This window comes from Notothenia rossii, assembly GCF_949606895.1.
Source record: "Notothenia rossii genome assembly, chromosome: 2".
Taxonomy (NCBI): domain Eukaryota; kingdom Metazoa; phylum Chordata; class Actinopteri; order Perciformes; family Nototheniidae; genus Notothenia; species Notothenia rossii.
The window spans coordinates 6,317,242-6,338,807 of NC_136904.1; the positions used below are offsets into that span (position 1 = coordinate 6,317,242).

At 39.7% G+C, this 21,566-nt stretch overlaps 2 protein-coding genes across 11 annotated transcripts in view; one reads left to right on the forward strand and one right to left on the reverse strand.

Annotated features, from left to right (window-relative positions):
* The window catches only part of LOC307028232 (ankyrin repeat and BTB/POZ domain-containing protein 2-like), a 21,156-nt gene extending 10,521 nt beyond the window's left edge, over positions 1 to 10,635 (forward strand). Inside the window, exons 3-17 of the mRNA XM_079663087.1 lie at positions 388 to 595; positions 955 to 1,107; positions 1,409 to 1,574; positions 1,841 to 1,930; positions 2,253 to 2,354; positions 2,437 to 2,533; positions 2,935 to 3,070; positions 3,591 to 3,826; positions 4,472 to 4,650; positions 6,177 to 6,282; positions 7,898 to 8,000; positions 8,570 to 8,639; positions 9,082 to 9,150; positions 9,272 to 9,385; positions 9,705 to 10,635. Coding sequence (XP_079519213.1) covers positions 388 to 595; positions 955 to 1,107; positions 1,409 to 1,574; positions 1,841 to 1,930; positions 2,253 to 2,354; positions 2,437 to 2,533; positions 2,935 to 3,070; positions 3,591 to 3,826; positions 4,472 to 4,650; positions 6,177 to 6,282; positions 7,898 to 8,000; positions 8,570 to 8,639; positions 9,082 to 9,150; positions 9,272 to 9,385; positions 9,705 to 9,914 — 2,039 coding nt within the window. The 3' untranslated portion in view covers positions 9,915 to 10,635. The remainder of the gene's footprint in view (positions 1 to 387; positions 596 to 954; positions 1,108 to 1,408; positions 1,575 to 1,840; positions 1,931 to 2,252; positions 2,355 to 2,436; positions 2,534 to 2,934; positions 3,071 to 3,590; positions 3,827 to 4,471; positions 4,651 to 6,176; positions 6,283 to 7,897; positions 8,001 to 8,569; positions 8,640 to 9,081; positions 9,151 to 9,271; positions 9,386 to 9,704) is intronic.
* Positions 10,636 to 11,432: 797 nt separating this feature from the next.
* LOC307030562 (serine/threonine-protein kinase BRSK2-like) overlaps positions 11,433 to 21,566 on the reverse strand; it is a 111,054-nt gene continuing 100,920 nt past the window's right edge. For 8 of the 10 annotated variants that reach the window (XM_079667057.1, XM_079667061.1, XM_079667064.1 and 5 more), the window contains 3 exons: positions 20,776 to 20,865; positions 17,831 to 17,878; positions 11,433 to 15,264 (listed from right to left, as the gene is read on the reverse strand). In XM_079667057.1, coding sequence (XP_079523183.1) covers positions 15,056 to 15,264; positions 17,831 to 17,878; positions 20,776 to 20,865 — 347 coding nt within the window. In that variant the 3' untranslated portion in view covers positions 11,433 to 15,055. The remainder of the gene's footprint in view (positions 15,265 to 17,830; positions 17,879 to 20,775; positions 20,866 to 21,566) is intronic. The other 2 variants (XM_079667062.1, XM_079667059.1) reach the window with 2 other exon arrangements.

A 21,566-nucleotide genomic window follows, 5' to 3' on the forward strand; every position in this document is an offset into this window, starting at 1 on the left:
CCTCCTTACGCACCCCTACGTTTAACTTTAACCAGGTGCCTTATTGTGAAGTGTAATAATAATGAATTGCTATTAATCGAGATATTTGGCTCACATTATGTTGTAATAATAATAATACATAATATCCATATAGTGCTTTTCCCAGTGCTCAGAGACACTTTACATACAATCAGTTCAGAGAAACAAAACAGTCCAAATTCAAGTGGAAGCTAAATGTGGTTGGAGCGTCTGGCAGCAGAGTTTTGGACATATTGTAGTTCTTTGAGTCCGTATGCAGGTGTTTGTAAGCAGGTGTCGTTTAAGGTATATTCTTTAAAAAAGGTCTTACACTATTATTGTTTAAAGGATATGAGAATAATCTGTGTAATAACTGGTGCCTCTCTGCAGGTGATCTGGTGTCTCGGGCGATGCACCATCTGCAGTGTCTGCGTAGCTCGAGCCCCGCCCACAGCCCCGCTCTCTCAGCCAATCAGACGTCAGTATCCTGGGCTGCAGACGCCCTCCGCACACTTTACTACTTCCTGTCCGGCCCACAGATGGAGTCTCTGGAAAACCCCAATCTGGAGCCTCCCACCATGACACTGAGCAGAGAGAGGTGGGTGTGTGTGTGTGTGTGTGTGTGTGTGTGTGTGTGTGTGTGTGTGTGTGTGTGTGTGTGTGTGTGTGTTTCTAAACTAACACACGGGTTGTTCAATTGATATCAAGATTTTCTTTGTTAATATCAGAGGTTCATTTTTTCGTTTTCATGCAAATCGAATGAATGAATGAATGAATAGGAAATCCATACAGAAATCAAAATCACCCATAATGGAGGACACACTGATTCGTCATACTTTAACGTAGACAAATAATAACATCTTTAAACTATTCTCGACACTGGACTTTATTGGAATACAAATCATTCGGGATAGATAACATCATTTTGGATGTATACTGACGTTGTGTTTCCCTCAGGCCGTTCCTGCTCCTCCCGCCTCTGATGGAGTGGATTCGTGTCGCCGTGGTTCACGCTGAGCATCGACGCAGCCGATTGGTCGACAGCGATGATGTCAGACAAACGGCCAGACTGCTGCTGCCGGGACTCGACTGCGAGGCTCGACAGCTGAAGTAAGAAACCAAAATCACTTAGCTTATACTCATACTGCCTGTGCTGCAGCACCTCTTTTCACCCTCTGTCTGAAACCAGAGCCCAGTCTGCTCTGATTGGTTAGCTGGCCGGTTCTGTTGTGATGAATTTTCTATGGCATACTATACTTTTTGGTGACTACTACTGTATACTATGACTTTCTTTTATGACTCGCCACAAACATTTGTTACTCCTTGGGCTTCAAACTCTTTAATTGAAAGACACCAGGATCAGTTTCTGGAGTCCAGTAAAAGATGAATGTGTTTCTGTGATCCTCTGCAGGTCAGAGTGCTGTTTCCACTCCTTCAGAGGTCTGGATGCAGAAGCGGCTGCAGCTCAGCTCCAGGTTTCTCTGGGCTTCAGGATGCTCTCCTGCGGTCGAGCAGATCTGCTGCAGCCGGCCTCTCAGCTGCTGGGGAGGGGGGGGCTCGACACCATGGACGACCAGGTGAGGGGAGGAATCAACCATTAAACTATTATTATTATTATTATTATTTATTCGGTCCATTTTGAAGACTCGATGTAGTCACGGGAGTCAGGACAAACTGAGCTAGGGGTTATTGGAAGTGAATTACAGCAGTGAAACTCCTGCATTCATTAATAAATAGTGCAAAATATAAGTAAGTTTCCGGAAAAGTAAAAATATAAACATATAGAAACAAGCAACAGGTAAAACAAAATGTAAAATGCTGATTCTATGATGGTTCTGTGCAGGGTTTGACTCCTCTGATGTACGCCTCTGCAGCTGGAGACGAAGCTCTGGTTCAGATGCTCCTCGAGGCCGGAGCTCACCTGGACCTGCAGGTAAAAACCGCTGGTGTGACACGACGGAAGTGTGTGTGTGTGTGTGTGTGTGTGTGTGTGTGTGTGTGTGTGTGTGTGTGTGTGTGTGTGTGTGTGTGTGTGTGTGTGTGTGTGTGTGTGTGTGTGTGTGTTACAATGTTATACTAAAGTAAATATTGTATTTGCTTTTTAAATGTTGTTCAAAAAGTTGTATAAAGTCAAAAAAAAAAGTTGTATATAAAAGTCAAAGTATATAAAATAAATACATTCAAAAGTATTTCTTTTTGAAACTCATAGAAACATCATAAATACATAATTTGACATTTGTCTAAATTGTGTTCAGGTCCCAGGCTGCTCTCACACACACCCCTCGGTTCACCCCGGCAGTCGGCGCTGGGTCGCTCTGACGTTCTCCGTGCTGCACTGCCGCCTGTCTGTGGCTCAGGTGAGGCTGAGCTCCACTAGATGATACGAACACACCTGTGGAATCACAAGTCCTTCATCCGTACCATTTCTCTATTCTTCAGCTGCTGCTGGAGGCGGGCGCTGACGTGGAGGGAGGGTCTCTGCAGGACGGACAGGAAGTCAGCGCTGAGACGCCGCTGCAGCTCGCTGCCGCTGCAGGTACGAGGTTACATATACAGGAAGACACACACACACACACACACACACACACACACACACACACACACACACACACACACACACACACACACACACACACACACACACACACACACACACACACACACACACACACACACACACACACACACACACACACACATTTGTATAATATTCGAAAAACCATTAAAACAAATGATATTGGTTTTACATTAAATTATATGATGTTATTTTATTTGTCATTACGGTACACCATATTTATATTGTATCATATTATTTTAGATAATATTAGAATATATGATTGTATTTGTACATTTAAGATGTACATTGCTAACACGCTCAGGTAAGTGGATCTTGATGTACAGATGATGGCTTGATATATAAAACCCCCCTCCTCTCAGGTCACTATGAGATGGTGTCTCTGCTCCTCTCTCACGGTGCGGACCCTCTGAACAGAGTGCATCATGGGAACTCTCTCACATCTCCACTGTACGAGGACATGAACTGTTTTAGCTACGCTGCTGCACACGGGCACAGGTCAGACTTTCTACCTTGTAATAGTAAATAACGTTTTAATAAATATGACCTGTGAGCTGACATTTTGAAAAGTCAGGAGAATTCATTTTCCTGGAATTGACAACAAATGTAATAGTTTTGACAAATTACTATAAAAACATAAATGACATATATTTAAATGTTACTAACTTTAAAGGTTGCATTACATACAATATTATTTAATACCTCAACACACTGGTACACACGCTAAAAACACCAGCTGCTACAGGACTTTCTTTGCAACTCATGTTGGCAAGATTCCTAGAAAATACCGGTTTATTTTATTCAGCCCTGTGGTGCTGATGGATAACACTGCATGATTATAGAAATGGAATAAAATATAAATAAAACATAAAAACACAGGTCAACTAAACATCCTTGCATCCTAAAGGAATTTGATCCAGGAATTTATAACATAAAATACAAGTTTCATGTTTATTTTATTCGGCCCTGAGGTGTGATGAGGGCTTTTGATTAAATATGCATCTCTGTCCTCCTGCAGGAACGTCCTGAGGAGGCTCCTGCTGCAGCCTCGAAACAGGAAGGAGGACATCCTGTCTCTGGAGGAGATCCTGGCTGAAGGGGTGGAGGAGGAGGAGGAGGAGGAGGAGGAGGAAGAGGAGGAGGAGGAGGAAGCTCCGCGGCTCTGTAAGGCCAGGACGAAGGCTCTGCAGCAGGCAGCGTTCTACAGCGCTGAGCACGGATACCTGGATGTGACCCTGGAGCTCAGAGAGATGGGTGAGAACACTTCAACATACTTTATCTCAATGTTACAGAAATGGTTGGATGAAGACCCGTCTGGAATCCTTTAATGGTTTGAGAAACTTAGGAGAGATTATCACATGAGCTAAGAGGATAATAGCATTAAACATAAAATAAATATGGGCCTACGTATAACTGAATAATCACTACCTCACATTTAGTTGGTCTTGTATTATCTAATGTCTGTTAAGATATAAGAAAAATATAGAAGCCTATTTAATGTTTTGGCAACAACAAAAGATAAGATGTTATAATTTATATGCAAAATATCCCACTTATTACACAGCTACTAAATACATCAACGATACATTATTATATATCTGACATTATTAGATCAAATTGTTGAATCAAATAGCATGACTTTACAACGCTCTGATAAACAAATGACTCGCATATTTGGAATTCATTGTATCATGTTACAGTTATCCCACTGGTTTCATTTTAGAGATGCATTATGTTAAACTTTGTTTTCATGCATAATATAGTTGCAGGAGTTCCCTGGAGGTATATATGTTATTATTATTACACTATAGTTGCAGGTGTGCAGTTATATAATCATATAATGTTGTTGCAGGCGTTCCCTTGAGGCATATATATAATAATCATATGATCTTGTTGCAGGCGTTCCCTGGAGGCTCCACTCCTGGCTGCAGTCCCTCCTCAGAGCTCAGCAGCTCAGCAGAGTCAGAGTCCTTCAGATCCTCCTCTCAGATTTCTGCTCCATCCGGAGGGAGGACTTCTCCCCCGAGCTGCTGACGGCTGGAGTCCCAGACATGGTGCGCCTGATGGAGAGCAGCAAGGTGAACAACACCACCTGTTCTTTATCCTCAGCCACTGACAGGAGAAGAGTATCACCAGTTAGAGCTGGGCAATATCATATATCTGTATTACACTGAACAAAAATATAAACGCAACACTTTTGTTTTTGCTCCCATTTTTCATGAGATGAACTCAAAGATCTAAAACATTTTCTACATACACAAAATAACCATTTCTCTCAAATATTGTTCACAAATCTGAACAAATCTGTGATAGTGAGCACTTCTCCTTTGCCGAGATAATCCATCCCACCTCACAGGTGTGGCATATCAAGATGCTGATTAGACAGCATGATTATTGCACAGGTGTGCCTTAGGCTGCCCACAATAAAAGGCCACTCTGAGACGTGCAGTTTTGCTTTATTGGGGGGTTCTGGGGGGGTCCGAAAACCAGTCAGTATCTGGTGTGAGGGTTAGGGTTAGGGTAATGTTGTGAATCGAGTGGCCCATGGTGGTGGTGGGGTTATGGTATGGGCAGGCGTATGTTATGGACGACGAACACAGGCCACTCGATTCACAACATTACCCTAACCCTAACCCTAACCCTAACCCTAACCCTAACCCTAACCCTAATCCTCACACCAGATACTGACTGGTTTTCGGACCCCCCCAGACCCCCCCAATAAAGCAAAACTGCACGTTTCAGAGTGGCCTTTTATTGTGGCCAGCCTAAGGCACACCTGTGCAATAATCATGCTGTCTAATCAGCATCTTGATATGCCACACCTGTGAGGTGGGATGGATTATCTCGGCAAAGGAGAAGTGCTCACTATCACAGATTTTTCTAGATTTGTGAACAATATTTGAGAGAAATTGTTATTTTGTGTATATAGAAAATGTTTTAGATCTTTGAGTTCATCTCATGAAAAATAGGAGCAAAAACAAAAGTGTTGCGTTTATATTTTTGTTCAGTGTACTTATCCTTTATTTAACCAGGTAAAAGTCTCATTGAGCTGGCCGAGAGGGCAGCATGAACAAAATTACAACAAATAAAACACAGACGATGCAGGCAGATGAATACAGCCGTCCTAGAACACAAATGAAATGGCACATTAATCAGTCAATATGCAAATAAAAGAAACTATTATAAATCATAACATGTAAAAAAGATAGGAGGTGACATTTAAAATCTTAACCTTGATTACAAAGCAAAACATCGTACATTTGTAAATGAGTTTTCTCTTACATTCAGTGTTTAATATGCAGCACTTTTGTGTGATTTCATCAAGTTAAGTTCTTTAAATTCCAGTTTTCTCGTCCTTTGTTCCCGTAAAAATGTAAAGTGGTACTTTTAAGAGATGGTTTGGAAAAAGAGAAATGTTTTTATATGTATGTTAAAGAATTACGTGAAGAGTGGCTTTTATTTGTATTCCTGAAAGAAACGAGGTTGAGAGATATTCATATGCAGTTTTTTAAAGATCTGCTTTGGAATATCTATCCCTTCAAAGATCTTTCAAGTAATTTTGTATTTTATTTAAATCTGTGTTTCCTGTCGTTTCTTCCTGCAGGACTTCGTGGTAACGCAGCGTCTGGCCTCGGTGTTTTCTCTCCTCTACAGCCGAGCAGATGTTCCTCCGATCGAACCTCTGGACGTCTCTCTGTCCACACAGCTGGGTAAGACATCTGCAGCTGACCATCTCTTCATCTATGTATTCATCTTACAAATATTTAAAGGTCACCTATCATGCAAAATCCACTTCTCCATGTCTCTTCTTCATCAACATGTGTCCCCTCTTCTTCATGTCTCTTCTTCATCAACATGTGTCCCCTCTTCTCCATGTCTCTTCTACATCAACATGTGTCCCCTCTTCTCCATGTCTCTTCTTCATCAACATGTGTCCCCTCTTCTCCATGTCTCTTCTACATCAACATGTGTCCCCTCTTCTTCATGTCTCTTCTACATCAACATGTGTCCCCTCTTCTTCATGTCTCTTCTACATCAACACGTGTCCCCTCTTCTCCATGTCTCTTCTACATCAACATGTGTCCCCTCTTCTCCATGTCTCTTCTTCATCAACATGTGTTCCCTCTTCTTCATGTCTCTTCTACATCAACATGTGTCCCCTCTTCTTCATGTCTCTTCTACATCAACATGTGTCCCCTCTTCTTCACGTCTCTTCTACATCAACATGTGTCCCCTCTTCTTCATGTCTCTTCTACATCAACACGTGTCCCCTCTTCTCCATGTCTCTTCTACATCAACATGTGTCCCCTCTTCTTCATGTCTCTTCTACATCAACATGTGTCCCCTCTTCTTCATGTCTCTTCTACATCAACATGTGTCCCCTCTTCTTCATGTCTCTTCTACATCAACATGTGTCCCCTCTTCTTCATGTCTCTTCTACATCAACATGTGTCCCGTCTTCTTCATGTCTCTTCTACATCAACATGTGTCCCCTCTTCTCCATGTCTCTTCTACATCAACATGTGTCCCCTCTTCTCCATGTCTCTTCTACATCAACATGTGTCCCCTCTTCTTCATGTCTCTTCTACATCAACATGTGTCCCCTCTTCTCCATGTCTCTTCTACATCAACATGTGTCCCCTCTTCTTCATGTCTCTTCTACATCAACATGTGTCCCCTCTTCTCCATGTCTCTTCTACATCAACATGTGTCCCCTCTTCTTCATGTCTCTTCTACTTCAACATGTGTCCCCTCTTCTTCATGTCTCTTCTACATCAACATGTGTCCCCTCTGTGGAAAGAGAATCTGGAAGTTTCAGGAACAAAGATTGTCTCTCTTTTTGTCCTGATCCATTTCTATAAAAACCTGTCTGAAAACGAGCTGATCAGATTTTGGCCACTTTATGATGTCATAACGATGTGTTGTCTTGTGTAACCATTAGCCAATCAGCAACCAAGGTAACCCCCCCCCCCCCCCCCCCCCCCCCTTATCACCTGAATCTCCTCCTAGAGCACCATTGAGTTCTCTGTAACCAAATGTCTCTCAGAGGGGCGTGGGGAGGGGCTCCTTATTTTCATCTAAAGTAACAGACAGAGAATCAGCACTTTGGAAACAGGGCTGAAACAGAGGGGATTATGGGTAATGCTGCAATGATCTGTTTGGTGTTTCAGCCAATCAGAGACATGTTTGTATATATCTGAGAACTATACTATATTGATGAAATAATATATAATAGGGGACCTTTAAATAATATCCTGGTTTTCTACACAGCTGGGTAAAAGATCTGGGTGTTTCAAATATTCAAACTGTATCCTCTCTCCTCAGATATCCACTTCCTGAACAACCCCGAAATGTCGGACGTGACGTTCCTGGTGGAGGATCGTCCGTTCTTCGCTCACCGAGTGCTGCTGATGTCCGCTTCTGAAAGGTGACTAATTATTGACTTATTTTTCTTAATATGTTCATTAACTCATGTCTGTTACTCTTAATATATATGAATATGTGTATATATATATATATATATTTTTTTTTTACCATACATGTTTTGTCTAACCAGGGGATACATGGTCTGGATACTCACCAGGGGATATTCGGCTAAATATATTTCAAAGGGTTCTTTATTGAAATAAGTTTGTTAGGACTGCCCTTACAGAAAGTTCCTAAAACCTGAAAAGTCAAAAATATAAAAGAAATAAAACTTGAGGATACAATTAAAAGTGCTGAAGCAAAAAATTCTTAAAAGAATAATTAAGAATGAAGTATTACATGCATTTAAATTGATAATACTGATGTGCAAAGCAATGCATCAGAGATATTGACTGTCGGCTCATTTTATTTACATCTTCATTTCCGACACCTAAACACAACACATGCACACATTTAGAACATTTCTTTGTGAACAATGTAACGACGCAAGATACATGTGAAGTAGCTGCATTCAAAGTGAACACCAGTGCGCTGACTTTCTAAATAAAAGTGTGAATTTTCTCCCGTCAGGTTCAGACAGATGCTCTGTGACACTGATGACATCATCACCGTCACTCACATGACCTACAGCACCTTCACGGTGAGACACACACACACACACACACACACACACACACACACACACACACACACACACACACACACACACACACACACACACACACACACACACACACACACACACACACACACACACACACACACACACACACACACACACACACACACACACACACACACACACACACACACAAATCTACCTTACTGTGTGTGGGCTATTTAACCACATGTATTGTTGACATTTATGTTTAGTGTTGATTTTTGTTTTGCTCCGTCATAACGTCTTGTGCGGAATGCTTTGGCAATACTATGTTTAAAATGTGGTCATGCCAATAAAGCCCCTTTGTATTGTACTGTATTGCTATTAACACTAAAATGTGTGTGTGTGTGTGTGTGTGTGTGTGTGTGTGTGTGTGTGTGTGTGTGTGTGTGTGTGTGTGTGTGTGTGTGTGTGTGGGCAGATGATGATGCAGTCTCTGTACTGTGGAGGAACTGAGGGACTCACTCTCTCTCACTCTGAAGCCATGGAGGTAAGATCACTCACCTGTTAATAACATGTTGTAAATATATATTGACATTATTAATATATTGTTGTATACACTTTTATAATTGTACAGATAACTATATGTGTGTGTGTCTTCTGTTTTGCAGCTGCTGCCGGTGGCGGGTTTCTTCGAGCTCAGAGGTCTGCAGAGGATCTGTGAGATGAAGCTTTCTCAGAGTCTGACTCTGGACAATGCTGTGTACATCTACCACAACGCAAAGGTACACACACACACACACACACACACACACACACACACACACACACACACACACACACACACACACACACACACACACACACACACACACACACACACACACACACACACACACACACACACACACACACACACACACACAACAAGGTCTTAAATAATCTACAATACTATGACTTTAATATTATTTATTTTATATAACCTATTCTAAACTCTTTAAAAAACCTTTTGATATACTCTGTTCTGTTTCTTGATTGAAAGTACTTGAACAAAATGATGATACTTTAAACGTACTCTGACTCTTTGCATTCTCCTGCCTGCAGCTGCACGGAGGTTCTGCTCTCTGCCGGTTCTGTGAAGGGTTCTTCCTGCAGAACATGGAGGTTCTCCTGCAGCGGGACGACTTCCACCGCCTGCTGCTGGCTGTCGCCGGGCAGAACTCCAGCCCCGAGGATCCCCCCCCCCTCCTGAGGGTCCTGGAGACCCTGCTGATCCGCAGACTGAACGACCTGCACTCTGCCTGTCGGGGGTGAAACTACAGACTGTGTTAAAGATGTGTGTGCGTGTGTGTGTGTGTGTGTGTGTGTGTGTGTGTGTGTGTGTGTGTGTGTGTGTGTGTGTGTGTGTGTATCTGGGAAGAGCAGCCATATTCTGTTCAATCTTCTTATGGAGATGACTGTAAGAAGACTTTGGGAATTCCCTGCTATTTATTAATCTGAAAACAAGTGAACGTTTCTGCAAAAGAGGAGAATATCTGAAACGATGATAGAAACAATATTCTTTGTTGAATTTCCTGTTTCCTGTCGCTTTTTATAATTTTACTGAGAATATTTTAGAAGAATAGATTTTGTTAACATCTTATTCATGCTATTTATTAGTCTTGACACATTTCTAAACAGTATTTATAACATTTTTCACAGACAGTTTTGATATTCAATGAAGTCAAGTGGTGAAACTTCTCTCCTGTTCCTGTCGCTGTAAATAAAACATGTTTTTTCGTACCGTTGACTGATTGTTAAGTGACTGCATACATCACAACATTATTAGTCTTTAATTAATAATCTCATTATTCAAAAGTAATAATTAACTAAACACATGTTTTTTTTTACTCACCATGTTGTCTTTTATAATATATATATATACTCAAATAAAAAACAGACCAAAGTGAGACATTGTAAATCCTCTGCAGCTGCACGATGAACTGTAAGTGCGTAAAATATGTACATACTCTGTTTGTATTAGAGTTCTGCAGGAATGAGCCCTAAAACGCTGAAATGAGTCTGCATTTTAGCACTTCCTGTTTGATCCCCTTTTTAAACATACTATACGATGACTTTTGTTTAAAAAAAAATACACTATGATTTTTAGGTTTTTTTCAACATTATATAAAATTACTTTTTCTATCTTTTTCAAAATTATATTTTGCACATTCCGTACTTTAACTTTTTTCAAACATACTACAGTATACTACAACTTTTTAAGTTTGTCCACAATTATATCTTTGACAAATGACTTTTTAAAGTGTATTTAAACAAACTATACTATGAGGGTTTTAATTGCGTTTTCTGAAATGTTTTTTTCCACATACTTTGCTACTACTTGTGTTTTTCAAAACACTGACCTTTTTCCCAACATAACTAATTCAATGCTTTTCAACTATTCTATGATTTTTATGTTTTTCTAAAAATACTATGACGTTTTAGATGTGTTCAACATACTTTACTAAGACATTTAAAACAAGTAATACAAATGCTATAAAATAACTTTTTCAACTTTTCAAAATACTTTACTGACTTTTAATTCAAAAACAGTATTTATATTATACTATAATCTTACATGTATATATTTGTTCACTTTATTTTCCAAAATGATGATATTTGTTACCATAAAGTGGTGTTGATATGTGGAGATCATCCTACTAAATGTTTGTTTGCCACAGAGATTATTTTCTGCAATAATCCAATGGAGAACCAGGGAGATGCTGCCTTCAGGGACCACGATAGAGACCCCCTGCCTGCTCTTCGACCCCCAAAAGAAAGTGTGCACACAGCTCCAAAGTCAACAGATTTATTTCCTTTAGCACTGAAGTTGTTCACAGTAACATCACGAGGGAATACATTGCCAGTGGTTTATCCTGCAGAGTCCGTTCAGTGTGTTTCCCCCGTAGAAAAAGAGGAACGCGGACAATGGAAGGTATTGCTTTAATTTGTACTCTCTTGTAAACCCAGCGATCTGCAGAGAGCTCCCTCTTTGAGAGAATGAAAGGAGGATGCATTGCACGGTTACTGCGTGTGTTCACAGTAATCAAAAAGGGTGGAAAAAATAAATAATAAAGAAAAATAAAACACGTAAATAACTTAAATACATAAATAAAGAGAAAAAAGGGAACAGGAGAACAATCCCAACGACGACATGCAAAGAAAAGACGAATGCTGAACATGCAAACAACCGCACGAGGTCAACGCTTTTTAAATACGCCGTCAGAAAATTATTTACAGATGAGTGTTTGTTTGTTTGTTGGTTTGGGGGGGGCGACAATTATCAACAAAGGGTTCGTTCCTCTCGAAGAGGCTAAGTCTACATTCTTAAATTACGGTAAATCATTTTTCAGAAACGTATATTACAGATTTCTCTCGTCAGAAACAAAAAGATAACAAAAAATAATAACTTAGACATGAGAAAAATATCCTTTAAATAATGTGACGGTAAGAAACATTCTCTATCATATAAATAACTGAGAATACATTAAATAATAATAATACAAACAAATGACAATCAAGTACAAAAATATACACAGCAGTTCAATATTGTAAAAATTATAATCAAATAAAAAATGCAACAGATTCTGACTCACTTGTCAAAAGTGCAAAAAGGAAACGGACACATTTTTTTAACGAGGCCCGGTCATAACAGCAACAAGGGGAACTTTATTTATTTAAATTTAATTTTAATGATCTGTCTGGAAGCTAACATGTGTTGGCATTATTTAGTTAAAATACAGAGAACTAATCTATTTCATTTGCACTGCGATCTTTACTAACCCTAATACTACTTTTCTATTCAAAGACGAGTTATTGATTTTTTTAAAGAAATATTCGTACAAAGGCAGAAAGTAACAACAATAAGTAGTAATATTCGGTCTAAAAAATGACAGAAAATGTGAAACAAATCCAAAACCCATTTGGGGTTTAAAATGTCCAAGAAAAGTGAAAATCGGCCAAAGAGATTCCTGTAAATGTATTGTTTTATCAGAAGAAAACCCAATATTTATTCACTTTATTATGAAAAGCAGAACATATTCATAATTGAGGGGCTGCAAACTGCATTTCTCCATTAAAATGACTAGTTATTTTCAATCAATGCACCTCTAATGTGTACCATCAACTCTTGTCTCCTATGTGTCTACAAAACAAAACAAATCTCTGTTTTTACTGCAACAAAAGTTACATAAAACTTGAGGAACTTAAGCAAAATCTGCCTCCATTTCGGCTCTACATTCACACAAATATCAGATCTATAATATGGCTTTTTATCGATCAACGACGTAAATCCATGTCTCTAAACTTGACTGTAAAAATGTTAATCGCTGTTGTGACCGGGCCTTTTACAAGAATACAAAATAAAATATGGCAACACAACTCTAAAAACATAATGTCACAACTACACTTTTTATACATACGGAACATTATTTAATCTGTACAACAGAATAGATCATTCATTTTTGTAATATGACCCCTCCCCCCACCACCCTTTCTATCATACTCTAATGGGCGACTTTTTTATCCCATTTTTACAGAAGAGAAGATCCTGCCGTTCACAAAGACATTAAAAATAATTACAATCCAGCCAGCGTCCGTCTGTCCGTCCGTCTCCACTTCTCATTACATCCCGCAGAGAAGTTAGGGGTGGAGTACATACAGTAAGCGTGTTTCTATCTATGTACATGTGGGAGAATCAGGAGGAAGAGAAAGCAGGAGAGGGGATGTGTGTGTAGACAAACATCACTGTCTTAAGGCTTTTTTCTTCTTCTTACAACTCCTATGAGATGTGTCTATTGCTGTGTCTCAATATAGATACTTCAATTAGTCCACTGCCGTATGGAAAACTGTGAGTAAATGCTCAGTCTGTGAATTTCAACCGTGAAGTGTCTCAAATCTCACTTGGCTTCTGTTCCTTCACCGGATATCAGAATCTCCGCTGTTAGCTAGCTGGCTAAGTAGCAACGCTATCGTTCTCTGTACCAACACTGTCTCAATTAGGATTATTTCCTAAGTACACTGCATGTCGTACACTTTAAACACTTGTGCAGTGTGTGAATTTCGACCGAGTAGCGTTGACGTTTATCGCACATGGCTTGTGTTTTGCCACTGTTTGCTAGCTAGCTAGGTAGAGACGACCATTCGCGGTACCAACACTGTTTTTCAATTTATATTTTTTCCTAAGCACACTTCCATGTTGTACACTGTGAACAATTGTGCAGTGTGTGAATTTCGACAGTGTAATGTTGTTTCAAATCGCAAACAGCTGCTGCCACTGGACATTACGATTGCTGCTGTTAGCTAGTTAGCAATACTAGCGTTCGATGTAGCAACAGACTGCTACGTTCACCCAATAAAATTAACGGTGGCTTCTTTTGGACACCAATATAGTGCAACGCTAATTTAATAGTCCAAACCCACATGTATACATTATATTTGAATAGTGCACAATAGAGTGGTGCAGGAATGAGTCCTAACACCCTGAAAGGAGTCAGCAATTTAGCACTTCCTGTTCCCTTGAAGTCAATGGTTTCCTGAATTTGTTTTTGTTTGTTATCCTGAAATAAGGTCTGTGGTTAACAGAAGCTGTAGAGATTTGAAAGTGTCACGTTTCTGACATCAAATATGTCAAGAAATACCCCACTGGAGAATAAAAAACTACGGTTGCTAACAAGTGACTAAATGAGACGACTAAACGTCATGTGACCGTGCTGTAGTTCCTTTATAGCCTAATGTCAGCTTTTTGCAATCACAAAGTGTTGTTAATATGTGGAGATTAACCTGCCGAACAAAGCGTGTAAATATCATAAACGTTTGTTTGACAAAGAGATTATTTTCTGCAATAATCAAAAATCAAATGGAGAAATCCCATTGAACCAGGGAGATGATGCCTTCAGGGTCAAACACAGAAATAGGACATTACTGCACCACTCTACTGTTCACCATCCAGGTATCACAGTGCGTTTTGCATTAATTTGAAGTCGGATACACTTATGCACTCAGAACAGCAAATCTAATTACAGAAGTACGCGATTTGAGACACAGCATCTGTTTGGTCTCACTCTACTGATAGGTTAGAATAAAGAGGGGGGAGTGAAATGGGGGAGGGGAAAAGAGGCGTCTTTTCTCCAGACTTCAGGCGGCGGGTGGTGTCGAGGAGCCGCCGAGGTTAATAGTTATTATGGATGATCCCTGGTGGCAGAGACAAGTCAAGCCATCACACACTTGAGGAGGGTTAAACACACCCCCCGAAAAAAAGACCCCCAGAGAGGAAGGGACAACAAAGCTACATTTGCTACTTATTGTAAAATACTGATCAGCCATTCCCATTATACAGTACAAAATGTATCGGCAAAAATGTTGTGTTTTCACTCCGAGCTATCAGCTTTTCTCTAGTCATGCAAGGCTACCGATCCTTAAGGTTGTTCCTGTGTCCTGTTGCTGTCGGCCATCTTTGTTTTGTCTTTGCCGGGGGGGCATTTAGAGTCATTGGGCGGGGGTGTGGGCTTGCTGCCGGGGGCATGCTTGGCGGGGGAGCTAGGCGTGTCGGGGGACGCTTGTTGGATGTTCTTCTCGTCTGAAAAAAGCTGTTTAATTACGTCAAAGAAGTTACTCAACGGGCTGCCTACACAGACGGGAAGAAAAGAAAAAACAGAGAGAGAGAGAGAAAGAGAGAGAGAGAGAGAGAACAAACAACAGATGAGCAATGGGGTTAACATGAGGAAGAGGAAGAGGTGATGAGGGATGAGAGGAGGAAGAGGAGCCGGAGGAAAGGAGACTCTTCAGCCGAGGGAAGGTTGTACGGTTAAAGGGAGGAGGTGTTATTTTTTCTAAAGGGCAAAGATGTTTGTATCATATGGAAGCCCATTTCTGCCAATGTGAGGGAAAAAAGATCCTGATAGTCATTTTAGTGAGAGGTTCCCTTCAAAAAAATTACTTTAAATGTCCAAATAAAGACTCAGGACCTCAAAATAACGTCTTTGTATTGATAAATAATGACTGAGAATCTCTGACTTAACATCTCACAATAATGAGTGACCATAACTTTAAAGGTGACCTATCATGCAAAATGCACTTTTCTACGTCTTCTATATGAATATGTGTCCCCGGTGTTCCAGGGAACTCACCAAGTGTCAGAAAGCACAACCCTCTCTATTTTGCTCTGTACCCAAATCTCTTAAAAAGGGGCTGCAACAGAGATGATACAGACTGATCCAGATTTGAACACTTCTATGACGTCACAGAAGTGGCGCTACGGCTATTGGGCCAACTCCACCAATCAGGAGGCAGCCACGGACATTGCCGTTCCAAAGCGCTGGAGATGCTGTAGTACATATACCAGGCCTCTAGATGGTGCTGTTCTCACAGAATCAGCCCATGCAAAGACAGTGTTAAATTGAGCGAAATGAGGAATGGATAAAATGCATGATCTGTTTGGTATTTTGAAAAATAAAAGTATAAATATGCCTTATATAGGTATGGTCCTACACTATATTATTCAAATATAGCATGATAGGTCCACTTTAACATAATATGTAATTATTCTGAGATACTAAATTATACCTTAAGTAAACAAATGATTAACTTAGTATATAGAAATAATGATTTAATTCTGCAAAAATAATAGGGAACTTTAAAATAATGACTTAGCATTTCTAAATATTAAGTTATGTTAACTTTTATAAGTCTTTACTTTATACTGTGATACTTCTTTTTTGAGAATGAGAAGCTTTCTTGAAAAAAAATCCTATTTCCTCAAATGAATGACAAAAAGGATTGACTTCATATCTAAAATAATGACTTCGTATGAGACAACTATTCAAAATAACTACTTAGTAACTTAAAAAAATGACTTAGTATCTAAAACATAATGGTTATTTTTGTTTAATGGTCTTATTTTAAAGACAGTGTTTCATTAAAATAACTATCAAGGCTAATCCTTCATCTTATTAAAATCTTAAACTGGGGGAAATGGTCTTCCATAGTTTTAGTCTGATTCAGTTTCAGGTGAGTTTTGGCTTCAGAGTCTCAGTTTCCTTCAGAGCTGGAGAGCTAACGGAGAGGAAGAGTTCAGGCTCATTCGGTAGCAGAGAAACAGAAGAGCAGGAGGACATTTAACCTCCACAGAGCAAATCAGATTTATAAATGTCCCATCGTTTAAAAATAAACTTGTCTAGGTTTGATTAATTGAGGCTTACATGTTGTCACCTTTTGACCAAACTTGAATAAACAGAGATAAGAAAAAAGGGGAGATATTTTAAGTTTTAAATCGGTCTTTTGATGCACACTGTAAATAAAGGTCTCTATAAAAGTACATTGGTGATTTTTGGTGAATAAACATTGAATATCCCTCACCTTATGGTATTAACGACAAGCCTTTTAAGTATCTAAGCTTCTTTAGATAGCATCATATTATTCTATTGCTAATGGTTGCTACTATGGGTTTGTTTAGTCTTTACATACTGTGCTTTTTAATGATATGCTCACATGCATTATGTTCAGCTTTTGTTTACTTCTCCAGATTTATAACTGTTTCTCTGTACGAACGTCTTCCAGGTCTCCCGTTAGCTCTCCATCACATCAACATCCATCACAACAACATCCAACATCCACCGTTTAAGGCACAGTTTCGTTTCAAAAACAGTCATGAGTGAATTAAAACATGCAACAATACAGCACTGAACGCACAATAATACACAACCATTGCCAAGGTTAGTCAGAGTGTGTGTCCCTTCAGATATTAACCCTGTGTGTTATGTTGCAGATTATTAGAAATAAATCTGAGGTGTTGTGATAACTTACCATTATTCCACATTGTGTATTTCTGATATTTTGTCCAGGTGATTTCAGATATGGAAAGTTTATGAGTAGGGGAGGGAGGGGGGGGGGCAACCCAGTGTCAAGCATTACCATCCAAAGGGTCAGTAAAGAGCCACACACACACACACACACACACACACACACACACACACACACACACACACACACACACACACACACACACACACACACACACACACACACACACACACACACACACACACACACACACACACACACACACACACACACACACACACACACACACACGTACACGTTAGTGCAGGGTGTGTTGGACGGTCCATGACGTTGCCAGTGTGTGTTAAAAGCCAGAGTTATTTTATTTAAGGAGTTTTCTCTCTGGGTCTTACCACGCTTTGGGGGTTTACCGGATAAAGAGGCTGAGCGCTGAGAGCCATCTGAGAGCAGAGGACAGCGTCACACACACTCACACAGTGACGGCCCTTCATATAATCCGCTGACACACACACCAGCAGCTCATTGGCTGATATACTTCCTCTTGAATTTAATGAGTGCCTGCAATGACGAATGTTTACCACATTTTTCGCACATTTTTACAGATGCCAACCTCTGGAGTGCCTTGAACCTGCATTCTCTCTAAAATCCAGCAGGGGGCGACTCCTCTGGTTCGATTGTATGGAAGTGAGAAAATGACCCTGCTTCTAATATACAAAATAAATGAGTGTCAAGAGACTAAAACTACTGAATTTCCACATGGGGATTAACAAGTCCTTCTTATCTTATCTTGAAAACATTTCAGAAGTTTTGGGTTTTAACTAAATGTGATCTTTGTAATGTGTGTAGTGGGCATTAAACTTCACTAGTTACAACTAATATTATTCAAATTGAATAGAAGTCTATAAAAAATTAGCCTACTTCTAACTAACACAATAAATTAGTGTTGAGAGACTAAAAACATTTAAGAAGTGTTGAGTTTGAACTAAATGTAATCTTTGCAATGTGTGTAGTGTTCGATAAACTCCACTGCAAAATAAGATCTGCTTGTATAGAAGTCTATTAGAAAATTTGTATACTTTTCCTTATGAGTTTATGGTTTGTTCAGTTAGTAAATGATGGTCCCATTTGGGGTGGAATAGGCGATAAAGCAGCATATGGTTTAGGGATTGTATTGAAGTCTATGAACAAAATTAACCTACTTCCCACTTATAAATAAATAAGTGTTTGGAGACTGAAAAGTGAGATCTTATTTTCGGTTTACAGCAAGATATTTGAGAAGGAGACTCTGAGAAACAGGCTGAACATCCACCTTTGCAGACATTACCCTTTAAAATCCATCTGCTCCTACACCCACATAAATATAACACACTCTCCCACACACACACCATCAGGATCATGTCTGTGTGAGGTGTTTCGGTTTCAAACACATGCACAGGTTCTGCAAACACAAACTGTGTGTGAGTTTGTCACTTATACAGTACAGAGCATGCTTCCAGCGAACACACCATAAAGTGTGTGTGAATGGCAGCTCACCCAGAACCATCAGCTCACACACACACACATAGTTTGGAGGTCAAACATGAGTGGTGTGTGTGGTTCTGGGTTTCATTCGGCATGCATTCATCCAAGTGGCGTCAGAGAAAAGCGGTGGATGGCAATAAGCAGGATGGCATGGAGAGGCAGACAATATATAGATAGATAGATAGATAGGTGGAAAGATAGATAGATAGATAGATGGATAGATAGATGGATTGATAGATGGATAGATGGATAGGTGGATAGATGGATAGATAGATGGATAGATAGATAGATAGATAGAAAGATAGATAGATAGATGTAGATGTGGGTTATTGGCACATCTACAGGTGATGGTGACCGAGGTTGTGCCTGATAACAGTTCCCATCTATGGCAGTGACTTCGTTCTGTTCAGCTCTGAGTATCGTTTCAGATTATTGTTCCAGCTGGCAAGTGGCTGACAACAAAAAAAACTTGTTCGCCGCCATAATATGTTTGTTTGTGTGAGGGTGTGTATAGGCTCACCTTAACAAATCAATGAAATGCGGAAAACAAATCTAGACCTGTTTTCTTAAGAAGTACAAATTTCCTTTTTTCAGAGTTTTTTTGAAGGAAATAATATACTATAGGTTTTTATTAATAACTTTTTTTGCATGGCTTTTATTTTCCTTTTTTGTCTATGTTTTGACCGATTATAAATATATTTGTTTCAGTTTTGAATCCAAATGCTTTTATTGTAAAATCTTATAATTTTGATTCTAAATCTGATTTTTTTTAATTGTACATAATAGGAATTGCAAAACCGTACTTCTCAGTGTAAAAATATATATTTATTTTAAATCTGTTGGATTTTTGTTAAGGAACCCCTGGCTATGCACACTTTTAGGTAAAAAAAAGTCATGCCAGCTGTACTATATTCTCCATAATTAATTAATGACCACCCACAGCCCTGTCAATTAGTTATTGAAACTAATTTAATCATCTCATTGCACCTTTAGAAAAGAAAAGAAAGCCTCAAATATAGGAACAAATTAACAATTGTTGTAGTACATTTATATGCTATACTTGTCATTTTGGAGTAACTGATTGTTAGAAATACTCTCTTTAAGTCTATGAATTAATAATGCTAATCTAGATGAAAAAACTATTCTTAAAACGCTAACTGTTACAGCAGTGTGTGTGTGTGCGTATGTTTTGGTATACTTGTGAGGACCACATTTTAATAAACAACCCGTTCTGTGAGGACACTTTTGGTTATTATGGCCGAACTCTTTGGTGAATGTGTGTGTTCGTTGTAGATACTCTGCGTCACCACCAGAGGGGACCATTATCAAGAGAATAACCACAGATACAAGACACAGTGTCACACTAACAAACAGAAACTAACAGGGAGGACACACAGTCACTCTTTCTGTTCTTCCATATTTTTATAATCCATCCATCTATCTATAGGCAGCCCAAAATATCCAATAACAACAACGAATATTTCGTAGACTTTTGGGGAGTTGTTGCGACACTAAATAAGTATGAATGCTTCTGGAAATGTGCATATTCCTACTTATTTTCCACTTTAAAGCTGCGAGAAAAATTCCAATTTGATGTGTGTGTGTGTCTATGCACGCCATGGTATGTGCAGGGGCATGCACGTGGATGTGCTAAAAGCAGAGTGCCGAGCCGAGGGTCCGAGCCGAGGAGCCGCTGAGCTGTGAGGAGAGCCAGGATGCCGGGGGGAGGGAGGCTGTGAGGGGGCGGGGGGTGAGGTTTTGGGGTGTAGGCGTGGGGGGGGGAAAGGTGTTTAGGGTGGCGAAGGTTTCCACTTACCAGCTATCTGAGGCTGGATGCCGGGCTGGTCGGAGCTGAGCAGCTGGGCCTGAATCGTCTCCACAACGCGCTTAAAACGTCGACTTGGACCTAAGGGGAAAATAATATTAAATTGTTTTCAATTTAAAGGTCCCCTATCATACTCTTTTTCATCAATATCTTATAGGTCTCAGATATATACAAAACATGTCTCTGAAGTGTTTGGCTCCAAACAGATCATTGCAGCATTACCCATAATCCCCTCTGTTTCAGCCCTGTTTCCAAAGTGCTGATTCTTTGTCTGTTACTTTAGATGAAAATAAGGAGCCCCTCCCCACGCCCCTCTGAGAGAGATTTGGTTACAAAGAACTCAATGGTGCTCTCGGAGGAGATTCAGGTGATAAGGTGGTGGTGGGGGGGGGGGGGGGATTACCTTGCTAATGGTTACACAAGCCAACACATCGTTATGACATCATAAAGTGGCCAAAATCTGATCAGCTCATTTTCAGACAGGTTTTTATAGAAATGGATCAGGACAAAAAGAGAGAGAAGCTTTGTTCCTGAAACTTTCAGAGTTTCTTTCCACAGAGGGGACACATGTTGATGTAGAAGAGACATGAAGAAGAGAGGACACATGTTGATGTATACTACTAGGTGACCTTTAAAGTATATACCAGACTCCGAGTCCTCAATCACATTTTATGAAGCATTCTGAGATTTATTGGAGTATTTTTGCGCTTTGCCCACCTTTTATCTCCGAAACTGATTTGCACATTCATATTAATCTGGAATACCAACACCAAAATAATACA